The 22433-nt window shown below is 34.5% G+C and overlaps 5 protein-coding genes across 9 annotated transcripts in view; 3 read left to right on the forward strand and 2 right to left on the reverse strand.

Annotated features, from left to right (window-relative positions):
* The first annotated feature begins 242 nt into the window (after window positions 1-242).
* Window positions 243-3578, forward strand: LOC100807684 (transmembrane emp24 domain-containing protein p24beta2). The gene is made up of 4 exons (XM_003552945.5): window positions 243-440; window positions 1008-1194; window positions 1301-1408; window positions 2442-3578. The coding sequence occupies exons 1-4, from the start codon at window positions 270-272 to the stop codon at window positions 2564-2566; spliced, it is 591 nt and encodes a 196-aa protein (XP_003552993.4). The 5' UTR covers window positions 243-269; the 3' UTR covers window positions 2567-3578.
* On the reverse strand, window positions 3429-6671 carry LOC100305772 (protein NOI4). The gene is made up of 3 exons (XM_003551381.4): window positions 6481-6671; window positions 4633-4821; window positions 3429-3812 (listed from the first exon to the last, which is right to left on the reverse strand). The coding sequence occupies exons 1-3, from the start codon at window positions 6484-6486 to the stop codon at window positions 3768-3770; spliced, it is 240 nt and encodes a 79-aa protein (XP_003551429.1). The 5' UTR covers window positions 6487-6671; the 3' UTR covers window positions 3429-3767.
* A 1908-nt stretch (window positions 6672-8579) lies between these two features.
* LOC100802005 (nudix hydrolase 20, chloroplastic) lies at window positions 8580-12525 on the forward strand. 3 transcript variants are annotated; one of them, XM_041012100.1, is made up of 10 exons: window positions 8609-8978; window positions 9103-9242; window positions 9772-9836; window positions 9908-10094; window positions 10199-10279; window positions 10810-10935; window positions 11191-11270; window positions 11483-11598; window positions 11690-11810; window positions 12203-12525. In XM_041012100.1, exons 2-10 carry the CDS (start codon window positions 9177-9179, stop codon window positions 12270-12272), a joined length of 912 nt encoding a protein of 303 aa, XP_040868034.1. In that variant the 5' UTR covers window positions 8609-8978; window positions 9103-9176; the 3' UTR covers window positions 12273-12525. The 3 variants fall into 3 exon arrangements, with proteins under 3 accessions (XP_003551432.1, XP_040868034.1, XP_025982710.1); XM_003551384.5 differs by lacking the exon at window positions 9103-9242 and having other exon boundaries at window positions 8580-8890; XM_026126925.2 differs by lacking the exon at window positions 8609-8978 and having other exon boundaries at window positions 8989-9242.
* Window positions 12526-13248: 723 nt separating this feature from the next.
* On the forward strand, window positions 13249-18382 carry LOC100808217 (poly(A)-specific ribonuclease PARN). Of its 3 annotated transcripts, XM_041012099.1 has the most exons (8): window positions 13249-13937; window positions 14882-15012; window positions 15544-15863; window positions 16012-16125; window positions 16526-16652; window positions 16734-17004; window positions 17488-17579; window positions 17934-18382. In XM_041012099.1, exons 1-8 carry the CDS (start codon window positions 13582-13584, stop codon window positions 18311-18313), a joined length of 1791 nt encoding a protein of 596 aa, XP_040868033.1. In that variant the 5' UTR covers window positions 13249-13581; the 3' UTR covers window positions 18314-18382. The 3 variants fall into 3 exon arrangements, with proteins under 3 accessions (XP_040868033.1, XP_003552994.1, XP_006602122.1); XM_003552946.4 differs by having other exon boundaries at window positions 17488-18382; XM_006602059.4 differs by lacking the exon at window positions 16012-16125 and having other exon boundaries at window positions 17488-18382.
* A 2351-nt stretch (window positions 18383-20733) lies between these two features.
* Window positions 20734-22433, reverse strand: part of LOC100808744 (probable L-type lectin-domain containing receptor kinase S.7) — a 3500-nt gene continuing 1800 nt past the window's right edge. The window contains exon 2 of the mRNA XM_006603081.3: window positions 20734-22432. Coding sequence (XP_006603144.3) covers window positions 20734-22432 — 1699 coding nt within the window. The remainder of the gene's footprint in view (window position 22433) is intronic.

Consider the following 22433-nt stretch of genomic DNA (forward strand, 5'->3'; position numbering starts at 1 on the left):
AAAGGAAATATATTTAGCTTTACGTAATCATCCTTTCAAAAGATGACGATTAATGTGAAAATTGTGGAAAGGGCAATTTTATCATATCATATCATATAGGTTACAAAACTGATGGATCAGTTTCATGTACTATATGGAATTCTAAGGAAAATGATTATGGAAAATGGTGCAATTATAAGGAATTGTAATAGCATACTCAATTGAGTCTTGTTGAATATGTCAATGTAGTGAAAGAGATGAAAGTGGGGCTATCAAAATTTGCCACTGCAATGGTAATCTTTTCCAGCCTGAATGCAGTGCTTGGGATCAGATTTGTGATTGACAGAGAAGACTGTTTCTCTCATAATGTTCAATATGAAGGGGATAGAGTCCAGGCTTCATTTGTTGTGATCAAGATTGATACATCTTGGCAATATACTAATGATGGTGTAGACCTTTCGGTAAGCACTGTGAAATATATTTCGGACCCTTTTGTGTGAAAAATGTTTTATTTTATTTTTTTCTGATCATAGAGATTCCTCATTTTAATTTTATATGCTCCTTAAAAAAATGTGTAACTCTTCCTACATGATTTGAAACAACATAGATGGAGGCATATGATCAATTCCAAAAATAACAACACTGGTTCGGCCCTACAATAATAAGAAAAGGGTGTATGTACTATCAGTCTAACAGAATTCTACAATCATTCAATAACAGGATATGCTTTGTGAAAGTTTATTAAGTTTCATAATAATTATTTTAAAAGTCATATTAATAATGATTTTTGATTAGTTTATCGTATGTAATTTTTATATTGAGTGCGTAGAAATTAATCTCATAATAAATATCTAGGATACTGGCATGTTTTTTAATTGAGGGCTTGCTTTCCATGTGAGAATAAAATGATAAATTACAACAAATTATTACATGTCCTGTTTAAATTTAAATTGAATATTGATATGCTAGTAAATTATAATGCTTCTGAAGTCAACCATTGATTCTATAAATTTTGTTGGAATCATTAGGTGAAGGGACCTTCTGGTGAAACAATTAAAGAATTTCATGACATGACAAGTGAAATATTCGAATTTGTGGCTCGAGACAATGGACCTCATCGCTTCTGCTTCACCAACAAGTCTCCCTATCATGAAACAATTGATTTTGATGTCCATTCTAACCACGTTCATTTCACTGATCAGCATGCAAAAGATGGTGAGCCATACTGAACTGATTAATTTGTTACAGTTTAGTACATTTTTGCAACTGTGAAGCTATGTGAATAGGTGAGAGTGGCTGTTGACATCTTTTATCTTTGCAGAGCATTTAACTCCTTTGTTAGATCAGATAACGAAGTTAGAGCATGCACTTTTCAACATTCAGTATGAACAGCATTGGCTTGAGGCTCAGACAGAACGCCAGGCAATAGGTACATCACATATCACAATGAGGTTCTATTGGTTTAATTTCTTGACTTGTTCTAATGTCTAAGCAGAACTACTGAATCATACTAGGAGAATTATTGAATCAGAGAAGTACTGGGCAGTAACACTTTTCAACACACACCCTATTCTTTTGTTGGTTAAAATTTATTCAAAACTAAAAAATCAAGAGAGACCCATTAATAAGATGTGAGACACACAAATTGTCATTGTCAATAAATTTCAACCAATAAGATGTGTGTTCAAAAAAAGTATGTGTAGGACTCTTGAATCAAATTGTGGAAACATGATCACAGAGGAGGAAGAGGAGGAGTAACATTTATAAACTGTTATGCTTTAGGCTTTGGCTAAGGGCCTAAGTATGATAATAAAAAGACTGTTTTCTTAAAAAGAAAAAATAGAAAAGAAATATTTGTATCCTAAATATAAAAGTTGCTGGTCTCGTTAAAACTCCTGAGTTTGGTTGAACCACTGTTCATTTATGTTCTACTCTACTAGTCTACTTAGGTTTTAGAAACTCAAATTTCCAAAGAAATATTTTCACAAAACTTGCTATTTTTCTTTGACATGAGATTTCAGACTTCATGATTCTTGACCCACTATTATATGTTCATGTATACTACATTTAAGGTCAATTTTGATGTTTAGTATGAACTATTCCCTAGAATATGACATGTGCTTCTTTACAAAGTGACTGGTTGCGTATAAAATAAAACAAATTACAATAACACACTATGAGGTTTCATGTAATTACACATATCTTTATCCTTTTTTTTTTATTTTCCTAAGCTAATCCTTTTTTAAGTTTGAAAACATTACATTAATATCTCCGTATATGTTTGAAATCATTACACTAACGCCTTCCAAACTTTACACTAACACTTCCTATAGAGGAGGCGAAAGTAATGATTAAAAAACAGAGAATGCTTGTGTAATTACAGGAAACCTCGGGGATATTGTTGTAATTTGCTTTATAAAATATATACTTGATTATATCTATGAATTTCATTGCAATTGCAGTAAGCAATGCATTGAGCTCCAGAACACTTCACAAGGCCATACTTGAATCAATGGCACTAATGGGAGCCAGCGCCCTCCAAGTTTATCTTCTTCGTCGCCTCTTTGAAAGAAAGCTTGCAATATAGAGTTCAAGTGTCACTACGTTGATTTTGGAGCATAACTTGTTAGTCCACTAAATTATGTTGGCCATTATAGGTTACACTGCATGCATTAGAACCTACTGATTGAAGATTATTTAGCTGCTAGGCTCTTTTTTTTTAGGCACATGGACATGCATTCTTGTCTTGTGCTACACAAAAAAGTCATGTTAATATTGCTGTCTCCGAGCTCTCTTGTTGAGTCCTCTTAAATTTCGCAGGAAAAGTGGACCAAATAAATGATAAATAATTGTCGGTTGAAAGAATTTCAGCAAAACTTTGAACCATAGTAAAATGAAATTTTAATTTCTACAGAACTAGCAAGCACACATTTGAATTGTAGTTTTCCATTTCGACTCACAAAATTCCTTTTAAAAAATTGCAAGCCTGATGTTTTGAATGCTTTTATTTAAAGTAATTTATATAGAATAAAGCAAAGATGCTCCAGCATACTAACAATTATTGTCACGTTATTTTTAACACCATCAAGGGCATCTACTTCATGCAACTTTGAAACTTCATGGTTAACATCATGTACCCTTTATGGCAACAAAAACAACTTCTTTATAGCATATATCTTTCTTAGCTAGATTTACCAGCAAGAAGCTATTGACATGACAAATATGTATTCGGAATTTTTATTTTTTTAATCTAACATGCATGCAGGACTATTTTATGTCTTCAAGTGCAAAAATAAGTAAACAAATTTGTCTCATACACTTCTTTTCTGTTTTATTTTTATTTTTATTGTTCTCTTCCAGCTTAGAAGAGGAGTTTAAACTGGAAAAGAACAACTAGTTTGATGAACAGCAAGGTGTACCAAATTGAAAACTTGATCAGGGCAAAGAAATCAAAGGAAGGAATAAAATGGGTTCATAAAATAGGATTTGTTTGTTAATACAAGCAATACAATGTGACAAGCAACTCTCTAGCTCATAGTGCAAGACAAGGCAAAACAGGAAGCAACCCTGGCTCCTAATAATAAACCACAACATTGATACACACACATAAATAATAGTCTGTCTTCTTTTCTTTCCCCCATTGCAGCTCACTTTTACAGCACATAATAGAAATTCCGTAGAATTCGCTTATGACTCTACAGCTCTTATCTTAGAGAAAATACTGTGACACTAGTTACACAAACATTGTTCTTCTGTTCAGGCTTTTCACAGGAGCAACCATTGCTATGCTATGATTCGGCAGAAGGGTTTTGCATGCAGCAAAACCATTTTTTCTGAAACCAAGTAAAATCATTCATAAGGAGAAAATGACAAATATATACTGTGAATGAATTTGAATGCTTATCTAATTAAAAATAATTACATCTCAATTTGACAATCTAAACCCAAACAAAATCCAATGCAAACCACAGTTTCTATGATCAATCTCCTCAGAAAACACAACTTCATTTCAAAGGTTCACAAATCATAGACCAAAATTATTGGAGCAAATCAAATCAAATAGAAGATGGACCCATCTTTTCCTTTATTGTTTTGGACATTTTAATGCTTTTAACAAGATCTTAATCACAGCTTAATAAGGAAAAAATATATTTCAAGCAAGAGTGAATACTGTGAATGAATTTAGTAGGCTGGCAGAGATTGATACCAAAATGAGGAGGGGGAAGAAAACCCAGAAGAGTTTATAATTTACAAACTATAAATCATGGTTTCAATACATCATGGATTTAGTATGCCAAGGCTTCGTATTCTTAACAAAGAGGGGGAAGCAAACTCAGCAGAGGTTATAATTTACAAACTATAAATCAGAGTTTTAATACATCTTGAATTTAGTAGGCCAAAGCTAGTATTCTTGTTCTAGCATATTTTCTCAACACTTATTAAGTTACTGAAAATGTCATCCAATAGTTTCTCAACTCATGCAAAGAACACAGGCATACATGACGTGACACACATGTCACAACACAATCAGCATTTTTGCATGGTTAAAATTCCTGTTCAGATGGACCAAAATATGCTGTATTCAGATTAAAAATAAAAACAGTGGTGTGTTTGTCAGGTAAGTAGAGAGAGAATTCATCAAGAACATCTCACAGTTTGAGTTTTGCCAGGCTCTACAGCAGGTTTGCTATGAGGATCAGTGGCAGTCTTTCCTGGTGAATCTGGGTTACCACCTGTCTTTTTCTCATCCCTGGCCTTATTAAAAATCACTGTGAACCCCTCAGCTGAGGTTGGATCATTGACATCCCATTCACCAAATTTTGGAAGTGGCCGGCCCTTTTCCTGTAGGATAACTAGATTAGCCAATGCAAAATAAAGACTCAAAATATTTTTAAAATAATTCTTTAACATTTTTATGAACTTGATAATTATATAACTGGAAAGAAAGTGTGTAAAGCTGATAACATAATAGATCTTCTACATACTACAAAAGTTTGATAAATGTATGTCTCAAATAATAAAGTTGGGTTCCTATTAAGCATAAAAGAATGAAGACCAAACATCACACATAAAAGCAGACAAGTTTGATTAAAAGGAATAGCTGTTGTTGGTAAAGAACCCAAACCTTAAGATCATAGACATGCTACTATTTGTATTATTCTAGTGTCAATTCACGTAAATTGTTCTTCCAAATTCTTATTCAATCTCTAGAAAGAGGCATGTTTCTAATTGCCAGACCCCTTTGCTTATCCATTATACATCACTCACACAAAGGTCAAGTCATCATTTAGAGTTTGGACAGCACTTGACATAACTAATCACATATGATTTGCAGCACATCTACAAACGAAGTCATCACTCACACAAAGTTTCTCTCTACTTTCTTGTTTTTTTTTCCCTACTCAGAGGCTAGCAGTCATTCATTCCTACACTGTTCAGTGGTTTAATATCCATGGTATAGACTCTCTCCATCTTCTGAGAAAGTTGGATTTGTCCCGCTAGTTAGAAAAACTTTTATATTCTATACCATTCCAACTATTATGGGAAGATGAAACAGGATAAAGATCTATGACATTGTACAATTTGACCTTTTATGGTTTGGTTTTTTAGCATTCTTGTTTCCTTTACACGGCTTACGATCAACTTCCCTACTAGCCCTTTCTAATAAAATCCTGTTATTCTCTTTAAAAGAAAAAAAAAATCTCTGGCCAAATTATTTAAGCAACAAGAACTGAGGTTCACATATCATAATCCATACATAAAACAGAAGAGAAAAAAAGACAACAAATCACGAGGTAGTAATTCCGAAAAGGGTAGGTCGTAACAGAACAAAACAACAAATAATTCAGTAATTTCACCCCGGACAAGAAAAGAAGAAAAGGAAATCAACTAGAAATCTGATCTAGAAGCACCTACGATATTGATAATTGATAACAGCCGACACGATTCAGAAGCTACTAGAAAAGAGAACAAACACAAAAATAGCAACAATCACCCAAAGCACACGGTGATTCAAAAATAGGAAAAATCTCACAGTTAAACTGACTTCGATTAACACACCCAATTTAAGGCAAGACTAAAGCATGAACTAATACATCTAAACGAATTATTCACCAAACAAACATGGTAAAGAGCAGCAACATCCTAAGACTATTCTAGTCTTTCACATAACATTTGAGGATCGAACCAAAAAGGCACACAAGTAAACATTTCATACAAAGACAAAGAATAATAATTAGATGTAATCAGAAGAAATCGAAGACATGAACCTAAAGCTCAAATAACCGAAGGATCACAGTATCGAAATCCAGAAATGAACAACAAAAATTGAGACAAATAAATCAAAATTAATCACAGAAAAAATAAAATCGGAAAAGCAAATAAGCGATTGGAGAATCGTATACAACAGCTCAATACAATGATCAAAGAGAAAATCAAATCAATTGAGAAAATACAAATTATCACAAAAAAAAGAAGTAAGAGAGAGAAAACAACACATACCGACATCAATACGACGAGGAAATGTTTTCAGGGAAAGGAAAAGGAGCGAGTAAACTCCAATTAATAAAAGGAATCGGAGAGAGGAGAAAATTCAGAGAGAGAGAGAGAGAGAGATTGAGTTAGAGAGAGAAAGTGCGAGATGACGATGAAGGAAGAAAAGAGTATGCAGTAGAAGACCTTGTTGCGACTTCGAGTTGGGCCGAAAATGGGCCTTACGGAGAGTGTAACGGGATTCGTCGAACGTCGTTACGTGTCCGAGGGGACTGAACATTGTGCCGTTAGATTTAGCGTCACGCGTGACGTGGAGTGGGGGATGCACGGTGAGCTGGCAAACGGTGACGACGTGACGTGCCGTTCGCTTTTTCGATGATGCCTTTCTTGGAAAGGAGCGACCTGGTTCTGAGTTGTTTGGTCGCTTCGCTTTTTTTATTTATTTATTTATTAATATGAGCGTATATAGATATACTATCTTTTCTACGAACTACGAAGCAAATTTGTATGTATAGGAGAAAGTAATGCTTCATTAATGTTGATGAGTTTATTTGAATTTAAGGCCATATGTGGTGTTATAGTAAGAAGCCAGCTTAAAAAATATGTAATTAATTAAGGCTTAAAATATAAATTTTTATCTCTAATAAATATTTTAATTAATTTTATTATAGTTTAAAATAAAATTTACTAATTTATTAAAAATAAATATAAAATTCTTTCATTTATCATTGTTGAGGATAAAAAAATTATTATTTTATTAGAGAATCAATGTAAAACAAAAAATTATTAAGAATAAACACAAAAAATAGATATTTATTAGGGATAAAAAAATATATTTAATTAATTAATTAAATTATAATTATTAGATTCTTATCTCTTTTATAAGTTGTTGGTATGAGAGACATTGTCAAATTAAGTTCAATCCTTATAAGCTAGATTGTTAAAAGTGATCAATTAAATTTTTCGACAAAGATTAATTATCAATAAATTCGATACAAATTAAATATAAATAATTTTGAGAAAAACTTAAATTGTAATTTGTTATTTTGTTTAGAGACTAGTTTTTATTATTATTATTATACTCAACTTTCCTTATGGAAACTAATCTTTTTTCGAATGATTTTTTAATTTACAGGAATGAGAATGTGTTGAGCTAAGATCAGCTTTATAAAACTTGAATACTATCTATATTTCAAATCTAACATTTGAGTCAAACTAATGTAAGCCTTTATATATATATATATATATATATATATATATATATATATATATATATATATATATATATATATATATATATATATATATATATATATATTGACCTTTTAAAAATACTAAATTAATATCAAATTTTAATTAAAATCTTATTTTATAGCTAGGCCTTAAATAAGCCTACTAACATATTTCTCAACAGGCTAATGACTTTAAACTTAAACTTAAAATATGATGGAAATGTGAATATTATTTTTATTAATGATTTACTATGTAAGATTGTAATATATTATTGATTCAGTTTTTCTAGAGTGAGTAAAGGTTTGTTAGGTTCATTTATTTACTGTAAGTCTTTTTTAAATTTTATATTGGTCATTTAAAATGTTAATATTTTTTTTATCAATTTAAAATGTTAATATGAAAGTTTATTTAAAAGCTTACTTATAGTTAGCCCTTTAAATAAGCCTAAAACACTATTTTTAAATAGACCAGTAGCAATATGTGTTTTATGATAGAAAGTTGACTATATGTCATGATTAGAAATTATTATTTTCCTCTTAGACTTGGAGTTGGATTAGTGATCTCATCTTTCACAACTTATTTTATTATTAATTAAAAAAAATTGTACTGTCAATTGTGAATGATTTTTAACAACACTGTTAATGAACAAGATCCTAATAGCATTACTCTTAAGTAACACTCCTATACTATTACTCTTTTGAGTAACAGTGTTAACAGTCCTATTTTTGCATGGTAGTTTTATTTTGATCCAGGTTATACAGCTCACTAGATGGAAGGAGCTGACAAAAGAAGATGATTTGAAATGTCTGGCCATAAAAGAAATGGGGCCTAACAAAACTGACAAGGAAGAAATTGACCGTAATAGAATGAATTGGCTTTACTTCATTCGATTGTGTTAAGACATGAGATACAAGTTCACTGTTGCTGAATAACTCAGACAACAGTAATGGCAACGTTTTTCTGCCTATGCAAGTTTGCTACGTTCAGCAACATTAGCTCACGAACCTTCTCTTCGTTCTTACCCTCCAAAACTTCTATCTACCACAGCTTGTCCTCTTCTTCTGCAACATTCTCATTCACATGGGACGATGCCTTTCGCATATCTCAACCTCAAACTGCCACACAACACCGCTCAACTTATCTCCAAGCCTTCTTCCACAAAGTTCAACTGTGCAACCGTGCTCCTGTAAGCTCTTATCACTGTCTCCTTTGCTTCCTTGGAAACACAAACAATGAAGACAAGTTAGTATATTGAGAGTTTGAGACACCCAATTGTGCGTTTGTGCATCATCCCCTCTATTTTCCAATAAAGTTGTTCCTTTTCGGCTTTTGAAATATGGGGTTGGCTAATGTTGGAGATCATAAGTTGGCTATTGAATGACTGAAATATTTATGTAGGTGAAGACAACCCTTATCTCATAAGCTACCTAGTTTTTGGGATCCCAAATAAGATGACATGAAAGCTTATCATAATGATTATTGTTAGACTTATCGGATCACTCACCATCTTATTGGTCAATATGCAGATGTCTAGTCTTGTAAGTTTTTTACACTTGAGATATCAAATTATCAGTGTGAGGATGTGTGTTAGAGATTTTACATTGACTGATTGTATGGCTAAAATGGTGTATAAAAGTGAAGAAAATCCTTATCACATGAGCTAGGTAATTTTTGGGTCCCAAATCCTAATTATAAGCTGACATTAGAGTATATCCTAGTGATTATTGTTAGACTTGTGGCCCCTATCTGGCTACTATACGACCATGTGCAGAGATGTCTAGTATTGTAAATTTCGCTCTCCGCGATATCAAATTCTGAACACGAAAGGGGTGTGTTAGAAATCTTACATTTGCTAGCTGGGTAACCCTCATCTTTATTTTCCCATGAAATATTCTTTTTTTCTGATTTTGAAGTTTGAACTTTGGATCTGGGCATCTGGCTATAATTTAAAATTTAAGGATAACTTGTTTGTATGTCTGCCAATTCTACTGCGTTGGTGCAGTGACTGACCCTAGCAGACTTGAGTTTACTCTTAGTCTGTGTTTTTGACATTGAAATTACTTGTAGGAGAAACAATCTGAATTCCTTCCATTTATCATTGAGGACCACGTTGTTGGATTCATTCACAATGGGTAAAATTTACTTCAATTCTTTCTTACCTATGATAGTGGCAGGTTTGCTGGCTAAACTTCAAATAGTTCAGGTTTGTTGAGCATTTGAGAGGCTTTGGGAATGTGTTCATTTTCCCCAAAGATAAATATAATGGAGGCCTCTACGGAGACTTTGTTTCTTTGCATCCAATGCTAAAGACAGCTGAGGAAAGAACCAGTGCAGTTGGATATGTAGTAGAACGTTTGGGAGAGGAGCATATTCCAGGGATACGGAATGAGGTATTAATTATGATTAAATATAGAATATACTAGATTTTGTCATTCTTCTATGCTTTCCTAATGCCTAAGTACCTAACCTATGTTATTTGTCCATGTTTTACCAGCTTTACCCTGTGATATCATCATTTGGTGCACAGATTTTCTTTTCATTAGAACGTGCTGCAGCTCCTTATTTTGGCATAAAGGTAAATGGGAATCTCTCTGAGTACTTGATTGCTTAACTTGCTTTCTAAATTTTTTTGTTGTTCCTACAAATGTTTGAAGTCCTATATTCAGCTGTACTCTGAATTCTGCCCGTGCGTTTTGCTGTTATCACAGTTTAGACTGTTGTTTCTACTCTTCTGAAGCATCTTTAGCCTCAATTTATCATTTGGGAACAAAATCAGCTTCCCTCTCAATATATCAATTAATAAACTATTATATCCAAATAAATTTCATGATAAAAACATTCAAACAAATCAGTCAAATATTATATTCATTGTCAAATTGAAATTGAAAATTTAACTTGCTTTAGTTTTGTCAAACTGAGTGTTACCAATCTTAGTGTTGGCATCGTCTTAAAATTAATTAATGATTTGCCCTCAAACAGATTTGGTAAATATTTGTTTTATGACAGGCTTCCTAGTTGATAGTTCAGTTTATATCCTAACACTTTTGTTTTTAACTTTTCATCTTTAATATCTTTAACCTATTTTTCTTTCTCTTCAAATATTAGGTTTATGGAACCCAGATGAATGGCTATGTTGAGCTGGATGGGCAGAAGCACCTATGGATAGGGAAGAGAAGTGGTACAAAATCCACATATCCTGGAATGCTTGATGAGCTAGTTGCAGGAGGACTGGTTTGTAGTTTCATTTGTATCTTTTCTGAGCTTTGAAATGTTTACACATTTCTCCTCAAGACCACTATTACCTTTAGTGTGAATCACCTTGCCTCTGGTAAGGAACTTAACAGTGTTATTTATGCAGAGTCACTGAATAAGCAAATCAATATTGGCTAATAAGATCAAATTACTATTAAATGTTTCCTTTAGTTCAATTTAATATAAGCAAATCAACTTATCATTGAGTTTCTAAGTTAATTTCTATTGTCACAGCCGCATGGAATCAATTGTCAGCAGAATCTTGCAAAGGAATGTGAAGAGGAAGCAGGAATACCTAGATCTATCTCTGTCAAGTAAGTTACTAACCTTCTTTTCAAATGAGATAACAAAGTAAACTATTAATCAACTCTAAGTTAAATGGATTTCTTTTTGTACCTATGCTCTACATGCTTATTAGCTGTGTGAACTAGATCACTCTTTCCAACCATAAGCCAAAATGTCAAAATTCATATATGTAGTACTCTTTTCTTTTTCTGTCTAATTCTGTTGATTGATGCTTTCACAGCGCCATACCGGTTGGTGCTGTTTCATACAAGGACATTGATGGATATAGATACAAGAGAGATGTTCTGTTCTGTTATGATCTAAAACTTCCAAAAGATTTCATTCCGAAAAATAAAGGTGAGCCGTACATGTTCTTCAAATTTACTGTTGTTATGTTCTAGTGGTGCCATGATCACCCTTTGTGATAACTGGTTTAATAAAATATCAGATGGAGAAGTTGATAGCTTCAAGTTGATCCCTGTTACACAAGTTGCAGAAATCATACGCAAGACACAGTTTTTCAAGGCAAATTGCGCTCTTGTAATCATTGATTTCCTGTTTCGACATGGGTATTTCTCTTTGTATCTTCAATACTTTTTTTCCTGTATGCTAATGTAAATAACTAAATGGAAGGAAAAGATTAAACAGCCTTTGTACATTATCATCCTAACATGCATAGAGAATTGAAATGTGGTCATTGATCTATTCTGGGAGCCATATGGTATTTGTATGTGCTTTCTAGAAATTCAAGTTTGGTTTGTTGTCATTCTGAAATTTTGTGGGCTGTACACATCGGATTTGGAGTTTCTAGGCTTTGTGAATATATGTTGGAAATCATATGTTGCAATTATACTGTGTATACAAAGTAACAAAAGTGAAATTTCTTTTGCACTTGTCTTAAGTTATTATTCTTGGGATGGTTTTGGTGAGAACTTAATGATTATGTGTTCTGATATTGCAGATACATCACTCCTGAATATGATGGATATTTGGATCTCCTACGAAGCTTAAGAATAGGAGATTGCTCCTGACTCAGCAAGCACCATGACTATTCACTGTGCCATGCATATATATGTTCAAGTTTCTTTGTTACTGTTTTCTTTTATATTTGTTGTTGAAACTCCATAATGGTTACTTCTATATTATCTTAGAAGCTCTTAGATTGTACCTATCCAGTGATGTCATCTTCAACTTTGATTCTTATTTTGTACTTTTTTTTCAAGAATTGGTGAGAAAGGACCATTAAGAATTATTCCATGCAAATCTGACATGTAGCTTTAATCACGTCAAAATTGCAGCTGTGTTTTTTCTAGTTACAACCACTTAAAAAAGGAAAGAAAGAATGATATTGCGGTCTAAATCATGTGTTGAAGATGAATTCCGCCAATGTATGAGATTCATAGTTGAAAAAAATAAGGATTCACCCCCCCACTTTACTTGCTACCGTACTGAGCAAAAGTCACTTCTACAAAGGTAATTACTAAAACATCACAGTTAAATGTTAATCCAAAATTACAAACAATGAATTATTTAACAGGTGCTTCACTCTTCATTTGACATGTGTATGCCAACCATTAACCAAGAAGTCATATTAAACTTGAATACATTTTAATTCCCATCCCCACGTTTCATTTGGTCTACAAATTTTTTCTTAGGTAGTGCATGCCAGCTTTTTCTTCTCACATACCCGTAGGAACTAGGAACTAGGAACTCTTTGTATTCTACTTTTGTGTAAAGATGAAATTTCAAATCCTGTATTTTCTGAGAATAGTCCTTACCACCGATTTTTTAAGCTAATTGTTTATTAGATGCCAATTCAAAACATCTCAGAATGATTTTCATTTTTCATGACTTTAATATTTTATAATGACGTTTCTCCTATCAATAAGCTATGGTTTGCAAATTACAAATGTGACACTCCCACACTTGCCTTAACACGAAAAAACAGGCAATTGTTTCCTTTACCTTTTTAACCTTCTGGAAAGCATATTGGGAAAGTGATTTTACATTACAGATTAGCCTTTCTGGAATGTAATCCGGAAGGTAAATTTTAGATTTTGGAATGGCTAATCCGGAATTCAAATTTTACATTCCGGATTAGTGTGCAGGAAGTAAATTCAGAAATGCAGGAAGCAATTGCCCAGAAAATATTTTCTCGCTGCATATTTCTCACCAACTGGATCCAATTCAGCTGGGCCGACCCAACAAACTGAGCCCAAGCGCAAACGACACTGACCCACGCATTAAACGACGCCGTTTACGTCTCCGCCTTCCCCTACTATTTTTCGCTGTCCCTCTTCTAAACCTCCGACCAAAAACTGCAGCACAAGTGCACAACCAATGAAACCACATAAACTTCCTTCTCCGGCACTCTCACGTGCGTTCGCACGTGCCCTAGGATCCGCCACCACCGCCACGCAATGTGGAGTGGCGTTTCCTTCGAAGACCGTTACCACCGCGAACTTCGAACCGTCGCTGGCGGAGCTCCGGCGCCATGTCCGGACGTCGGACTTCGTGGCCATCGACCTCGAGATGACCGGCGTGACGAGCGCTCCGTGGCGCGAGTTGTTGGAGTTCGACCGCTCCGACGTGCGGTACCTGAAGGTCCGAGACTCCGCCACCAAGTTCGCCGTCGTTCAATTCGGCGTTTGCCCCTTCCGTTGGGATCCCTCCAACCACTCCTTCGTCGCGTATCCGTACGAATGTTCTTTCGCTAATTCGATTTTTATTGGAAATAATAATTTATAATATGAGTTTCGTAGTTGCTTCTTGCGTGGGAGATTAGTAATAGGATTAATTCACTAGTTCCTGAATTTACGAATAACAGTTAATTTAATCACTGAACTTAGGAAAATGTCAAACAACGTTCATTTTGGCCATAATAATGAAATTACATTTCTTATAATTTCAGGAACTAAATTGGCTGGAGCTCATGATATTAGGAACCAATTTGATAATTACTCTAATATATAGTCTAGTTTTAGGGGAGAGAGTGTGTGTGTGTGTGACGGTGTGTTTTTATAATGAACTGGATTTTGTTGGTGTTAGGTCAAATTTAATTTCTATGGAAAATTAAAGGGTGTGCTAAGAAATTTTTATGCTGGATGGATGGTATTCTGAAACCATTTTTTAATTGTGAAGATATTTGCCAATGAAATGGAAGTGATAAGTGACGATATTGCAGGTTTTTACCAGTTTGATAATGTGGCTTGGTTTTGTAGTTATTTCTTGTTGGTTTTCATAATGTGTTGGATTTATAAAATGGAATGCAACAGCATAACTTGGATTTGTTCAAAGGCTGGTTTGAATTGACTTTCTAAGTATATTTGTATAATATTTCAATTTCCAAGTAATAGAAAAAAAAAAACTTTTTTTAGTAATTTATGTGGAATTATGAGTATGCAAATACAGTTTATTAGGTTGTTGCATTTTTCTTCTCCTTTTTATTTTGATTTTCTTTTTTTTTTGGGGGGGGGGGGGGGGGGGGGAGGGGAGGATTCTTGGATTTCCTTGACAGTTTGGTTCTGATTACTATTATTGCTAGATATGGTGTCATTTTATTTATTCTTCTTTGTTTCCTTTATTTATTTATTTTTATGAATGTTCTGCTGTTCTGAGTTGAAGAATTGCTCCTTGGCAGGCACAATTTCTATGTTTTTCCTCGACAGCAGCTCGCAGGCTTGGGTCCATGTGATGAATTCCTCTGCCAGACCACATCAATGGATTTCTTGGCTAAATACCAGTTTGATTTTAATGCTTGCATACATGAAGGTAGCTTACTTTTCCTTTTATTTCTTGCCGCTACATTTGGTATTAACTGTTAAGCTAATTAGCTAATGAATAGAAGAAAAGAGTTTGTGCATTAACATCTACCATAAAAGGTCCCTGCCATAGTAACTGAGATTACCTTGCATGCTTTATTTCTATACATGGAAATACGAAGCTAAAGATGCTTCACTTCTGGGTCTATACTTAGATGTTTGAGTGGTTCAATGGAAAAAGAGGTAATATACAAAGAGCTCTGTGTACTCTACTTTTAAGGTTATTTGCTAACTGGAAGGTCTTTATATGCATGACTTTTATAGTTATAGGAAATTAGAAAATTATGGAGACATTAAAGATGCTGAAGGCCTATGATCTTTAACCAGTAACCATATTTTGAATTTCTGGAAACATTTTGGTGTTAGTAGATCTTCCAATTCTGTCACTGACTCATAGGATTGGCATTTGGTTGCATGAGTAACCACGTCATGACTTTTATGGTTTCTCTAGTTTGAGAATTTGCACCCTTCATAATGTCAGGAATATCTTATTTATCCAGAGAACAAGAAAGGAAAGCATTAAGGAGTTTGAATTCTACATATGATAGTGAGTGGTCAGACATTGGTAAATTAAAAGATGTTAGGGATATACCATTGCTCAGCGCGGCCGACATTTTGTTCACTGCACGGATGAAAAATAAATTCAGTGAATGGCGTGATGGGTTATTTCAGGAGCAAAATCAAGAAGACCAAATTCAAGGAATTTCAAATGACTCAAAATTTCAAGTGACTTTTTTTGAGATGCATCCAGCTCTTAGGCTTAATAGATTCACATCTCACCAGCTTAAATTGATTCAGTTGGTAATGTTTCTACATTTTGTGTCCTCAGCTGATATGTTTACATTTTGTTTCCTATATCGGTATCTTGATTGTGCCATTTATCTATATCCTTTGGCCCATGTTAAGTTTGTGCCCAGTGTTGCTGACTATAAGCTTAAAAAATTTTCAGCTCATCAGAAAACACTTCAAAGATCTTTCATATGTCAGTGTGAACAGTGAGGCTTCTGGTTCACAACAATTAGTCGTATATACAGACTTAAAGGATGAATTAAACTTACTTCTGGTAATAAATCTTGATATTGTTTTGTTCACTTTTAAATTGTGACGTGATTTTACATTGCTAATGTTTTTTGAAATTTAATTGTTCCTTCTGCCCTTTTGAAAGGATGGTGGAGGGTAACTGACTAAGTCTTACCATTAAAAGTGAAAGTCTGAATTGACTTTATATTGGCATTAATTTCTAATTTAAAATCTGTTGATGACTAAACATTTTCTATAAACAATGAATATTAAAAATAATACTTCTATACTTTATATAATTTGGCATCTTATGTATAGGCCTAGCACAGTGGTGCTGAAAGATGAGTAAGCTAAAATATAATGTGCTGAGCTGTGTTTTATTGACAACAAATCACCTTATTAAATTATTAAAAGAGTTTTTTTATTTAAATAATATCTGGCAGAAGAAGGTGAAAGAAGAAAATCACAGAGCAGAAGAGATGAAGATCCAAGCTGCCGTTGGATTCCGCCATGTTATTGATCTCCTTTCATCAGAACAGAAGTTGATAGTTGGATACAATTGTTTTTTAGGTACCAACGACAGTCTGAATCCTTGACAAGCTATTTAATTTTATAAGACACTATGATGATATATACCATTCCATGATACAGATATTGCACATGTCTACAGCAAATTTATAGGCCCTCTTCCGGGGACTCCTGAAGAGTTTGTTGCCTCTGTTAGCAAGTGCTTTCCTCACATTGTTGACACCAAGATACTCCTGAGCACTAATTTGATGTTCCAAGAAAAGATGAAAAGGTCCAGAAAATCACTGGCCTCTGCATTCACTTCATTTTGTCCACAAATTGCAGCTGGCTCCAGAAGCACAGATCTAGGTTCACTCTCTCATGTGAAAGTGAACGTTGAGGTTGATGATTCAAGGTTTGTCTCTGCTTTCATTCTATAAATCCTTACCTGGTTATTGTGATTTAAGTTTACCAATCTAGTGGTGCAAAATCAGTGCCTTGAAAATTTATGAGAATGGAATTTATTTTTCAACTGTTAGTTTGCATATGATTGTAGTTACACATTTTCAACCGTTTTCATACATGACAGTTCTTTCCTTCTTTTTTTTTTTTTTTTTCTGATATCTAACCTCAAAATGCAAAGTTTATAAACATACAAGTATAAACATTTTTTCTTTTATTTGAAAAAAATGTTCAATGGTAGGTGGATAACATTTTAATTTCTTGTGTGGCTTTTCTTCGTTTTCCACATTGCACATAGCTTGAGGTGATCTCTTCAGAATTTGGACTACCAAGTCTAATAAAGACTTAGTGTCCTACTTGTCTTAAAGTATTGTTGACCAAGCTGTCTCTTCAGATAAAGGTACTTTCCATACCAACATTAGATGTGTATTTGCAGATCATGCAGCTGGAGCCCTGGAGGCAAGCATGAGGCAGGATATGATGCCTTCATGACTGGATGCATCTTTGCCCAGTTATGCAGTGATTTAGGTATCGATTTTAAACTCCATGATTCTTCAAAACCATTAGCCCTCAATGAGAAACTGCAGAAGTACGTTAATCGTCTATATCTTAGTTGGATGCACAGGGACATTATTGATCTAAATACTGGTAATAAGGTTGCAGATTCTTCACTCAGGAGCCTGACGAAGCGGTACCCAAAAATTATGTTTGAGAACATTGTTATTATTTGGGGATTTTCTTCTAAGCTGAAGGCAAACGAAATAAGAGAGTGCATATCTAAAGTATTTGGACCAACTTCTGTAGTTTCTGTCTTCCACTTGGATGCAACTGCAGCATTCGTCCAGTTTAGCAAAACTGAGTTAGTTTCTGATTTTCTTTTAGTGAAGGATTCCTTGGAGAGAAGTGGTGGTGCAATCTCGGTTTTGCATCCACTGTCAAAACTTTTGGAAGGTGGAAATACATGTGGTGCCAATTATGATACTTACAGAGAAATATGTGGTTCATCCTTATCAGAAGGTCTGTTCGCTGATCAGGCAGAGGCAGTTGGTATAAAGTGGAAGACCAAATTAACAGAATACAAGGTAGCATCGAGAGGCAAAGAACATGAAAATCCTAGTGTACAAGATAATGTAAATACGGTTATGAAGAATGTAGAAAGGACCAAGCCAAACACAATTGATCAGTTAGGAAATGCTCCATCTTGTGGGCAAGTCTCAACTTTTGAGATTGAAGATTCTTATGTTGCAGAAGCCAATTTGTGATTTCTGACTAATGATTTGTACACGGTCAGAATGAAGATTTAATATTATATTAAAATAAATTTTTACAAAGCAACCTGTACTTCGGGCTGATATTGTCCAAATTTAGAAAATGTAGCAGTCTGAGAAAAGCATAGAAGCATATTGATCCACGAAATATCCATACTTGATAACCCAGGGTAGATTTCCACCTGTGTGTCTAGGTAGGATAAATGTAATGGCCTTGTTCTGGCGAGTGGTGACTTCCAACTCTCAAAACATTACACATTTATCCTACCTAGCCAGATTCTAAAGACTGTTCAGTATGTCATAACTAAGTGAAGTATCTTATCATAACTTTCAAGTTTCAAGTAATTGGAACTATTACTTCACAAAATCTCTAATGTCAAATTGCTCTAGACTCACCACTTGATATTAGAGATTTCGAGAAGTAATAGGTTAAATGCCAGTTGACCCATTTGTCGCTGTTTCCTAAGAGACTTTAGTTTGAGAAATTTTGTTTTTACTTTTTCATTTTTAATTATAAAACGTGTCATCTTGTTATTATTATGTCATCTATTTTTAAAAGTTTTATGGTGGTGCAAATGTAAAAGGAAATAAAAAGTAAAAAGGAGGTAACATTTTTGTAGTTAAAAGTGAAAATAAAAAGTAAAAATAAAAAATGTTTTTTCAAAATAAATGACCCTATAAAGTAAATGTGGCTTTGGCTCTACTTACTCTGAGCTTTGAATACCTACGGCATTGGCAGTTTGGCAATGTGAATGCGATTTTGGTGGCTCCAAGACAGCAATGGCAAGCTCCTTACAGCTATATTTAAGGGGTTTCATGGAATTATTGATCCTTTATGTGAGTAAATTGATGGCAAATATAATTGTAATATTCTTAGAATGTTGTGTTATATGTATTACATAAATAAATAAAAATTCCCTAAAAAATAAATTAAAAATAAATATTAACATATACAAATTCATATAATAAGAAACATCTGAATAAAATTGACATCTCAATGCTTTTTTTTTTTGTAACTACATCTCAAATTCTCAATGTTTTATTAACTCAGCAGCGGGTATATTAAATTTATACAATAAATCTCTGTGAATTGTGAAACGTTCATTTTCCACAACGAAGGTGGAGTGGAGTCATGTGCTACTGCTCATGGGGTCCATTACTACTTGTTTCCATTTGAATGATTCGATGGGTCGTCTAATGACCGTTGCAAAGTTTTCATTTGTTATGCTTTTTTACATTATTTGCTTTCCAATGTCACATGCTCTGTTTTTTTCCTCATGTCACATGTTTGAGTTTATGTAAGCAATATTCATAACAATTATATGCTTTTTTAAATTAAAGGCATCCATCAATCATGTTCACCATATCTCATTATGTAGATAGATTGATAGAATACAATTCCAATTCCAATTCCAAGCCAGGAAATTCAACCTTGTCTGTACATTAAAGTTGAACAATGCTTTTGTAGCAATTGCTTCATATAATCTAGAATTAATTAATAATTAAATTATTTTTCTTATGGGTATTTCTCTTATAAGCCACATTAACAAATAATGATAGTTGAGGATCCTGACTCAAAGAGGACACGTGATTTTTCTTTTTGGGGGTTTCTTTTGACAGCTCAATCTTTTTTCGTTAATTTATTTCTTGGCGTTTTGGTCAATAATCATAATGGGTTTCAGAGTTTGCCTCATATGGCCGTTACGTAAGTCAATAGCATCTGGCTCCTAGTCAATGCAACGAATAATGCAAATTAACGTATGACTGAACTAGTAGTCACCAAATGTTCCTAACATATAGATACGTTGTGAGCCTTAGCATAATCTTCAATTGGAAATATATAATATTTTAGGCAATTTCTAAAAGGATCCAACCATGTTTGTGCATGTAAAACAGTAGATGACGATTGAACCATTCAAATAACCATTTTTATTTTTATTTTATAACATTAAAATCACAAAAATAATTTACTATAATCGAGCAGACCAATCTGCACACAGGCCAACACATTTCGGTGCTTTGGTGTCATAGTCTGAAGCCAAAACATAGGAATACCAAATATTTTAACAGAGAATCTATTTCACTCAAAAGTTGCAACATCATTCTATTCAAAATTAAAGAGAGAATATGTTTCACTCCAAAGTACTAGTATAGAATACAATTGTTTCACAAAGCAAACTTGAGAAATATCTAATATATATGACCAGAAACGAAGTGGATTTCGGTATATACTAAGCTTTCAATGTGATGAATACATTATTGTTTACCATGAAGTTCAATGTAATAGCTTGAACTCCAGTTAGTGAAGTGAATTTCGCTAGTATTATATGTGACACTACAAGTAGAAAATGTCATCATGAGAAAGAACAAAAGAATCAAATGAATAATAATAACAAAATTCAGCATCTTCAATTTCAATCAATTTTGATCTCACACACAACCTGGCCAGAATCCAACTCTTCCTCTGCATCAGAAACAATCTCATCAAGACTCAAAGGCAAGCCAGAGGAGAAAGTAAGTGTAGGTTTCTCCTTAGGCACAACAAGAGCCACTCCTTGGTTATTATTAAGTATCTGCAACACTCTTCTCATGGAAGGCCTTTGAGCACTATCAGGGTTAGCACAACTCAACCCCAAAAGCAAAAGCCTCTTCATTTCCCCTTCTCTAAAATCCCCATTCAATCTCTTATCAGCAGCCTCAATGATCGTCCCTTGAGAGTGCAACCCCCAAACCCAATCCACCAAATTTACCATCTTCTGCCCCTCTCTTTCAATTGGCCTCCTTCCACAAGCCACCTCAAGAACCACCACACCATAGCTGAACACATCAGTCTTCTCATTTGCCATTCCACACTGAAGATACTCAGGAGCTAAGTACCCCATTGTCCCTGCAGTTAGTGTTGAAACAGGACTCTTGTCATGATCCATAAGCTTTGCCAAACCAAAATCACCCAACCTTGGGTTCATGCTCCCATCTAGCAATATGTTACCAGTCTTAATGTCCCTGTGAATCACCCTTTGCTCACACTCTTGGTGCAAATAACTCAACACAGAAGCCAAACCAACAGCAATGTTTACCCTATGATTCCAACTCAACACATTGTTGCTATTATTCCCACTTTCACATTCTTGGTAAAGTACCTTGTCCAAGCTTCCATTTGGCATAAACTCATACACAAGCAACAATTCACCTTTCTCAACACACCAACCTAGGAGTTGGACCAAATTCTTGTGCCTCAAACCTGCTATAACAGAAAGCTCAGCCAGAAACTCGGTTCTTCCTTCATGAGAATATTGTCTTGATCTTTTAACCGCGGCAATGGTTCCTGAAGACTCAAACAAGGCCTTGTACACTGTCCCAAACGATCCTTTCCCAATTACCCTCGAAGGGTGAAACCCCTTGGTGGCTAACTTAACCTCCTTGTAACCAAACTCCTTAGGACAACACCCCACTGTTCCAAAACTCTTCTGTAATTTCCTCACGCCACGCCACTTGAGGAAAGAAACATACCCCAACACCACAAGCACCACGCAGAAGAAAGCAGGGCCAGCAATGGCAACAGCAACACCAAAGAAAAATCTCTTGCCACGGTTATAACTATTACCCTCGGTTGAGTTTGAAGGAGAAGGAATGTCCGAAACCGCAACACTCGCGGGGGTTCTAGAACCGTTGTCGGGGTGCAAGTTTGAACCCGGTTTCTGAAAAGACTCAAACTCGAAGCTCCAACTCATGACTTGGACAAGCTCGGTGCTTCCTAGCGTTGAACCCGAAAACCCCACATAGAGATTGTCCTTGAAGTAGTGAGAAAGGTCAAGGTCAACGCTCAAGATTGGATTTTGAGGCTTGGAAGAAGGTACTGAAGAGTAGTTTAAGAAAACGTTGAGTTTTTTGGTGTGAGCATGGTAGTCAAGCCAAGAAGTGATTGGAATATTATTATTCTGAGTGTTGAGATCAGTGAATGTTGTTGGAATGTTGGTTAGGGTGGAGTTTGGAGTGGTTAAGTCTAGGGTGAGGTGGTTATCATCATTGGGGTGGAAGATGAGGGAGAGGTTGTGGGAGGAGTAGAGGAAGAAGGTGAAGGTGGAGGAGGAGGTGGTGGGGGTGGTGTTGGTGA

Source organism: Glycine max, chromosome 18, assembly GCF_000004515.6.
Source record: "Glycine max cultivar Williams 82 chromosome 18, Glycine_max_v4.0, whole genome shotgun sequence".
NCBI lineage: Eukaryota > Viridiplantae > Streptophyta > Magnoliopsida > Fabales > Fabaceae > Glycine > Glycine max.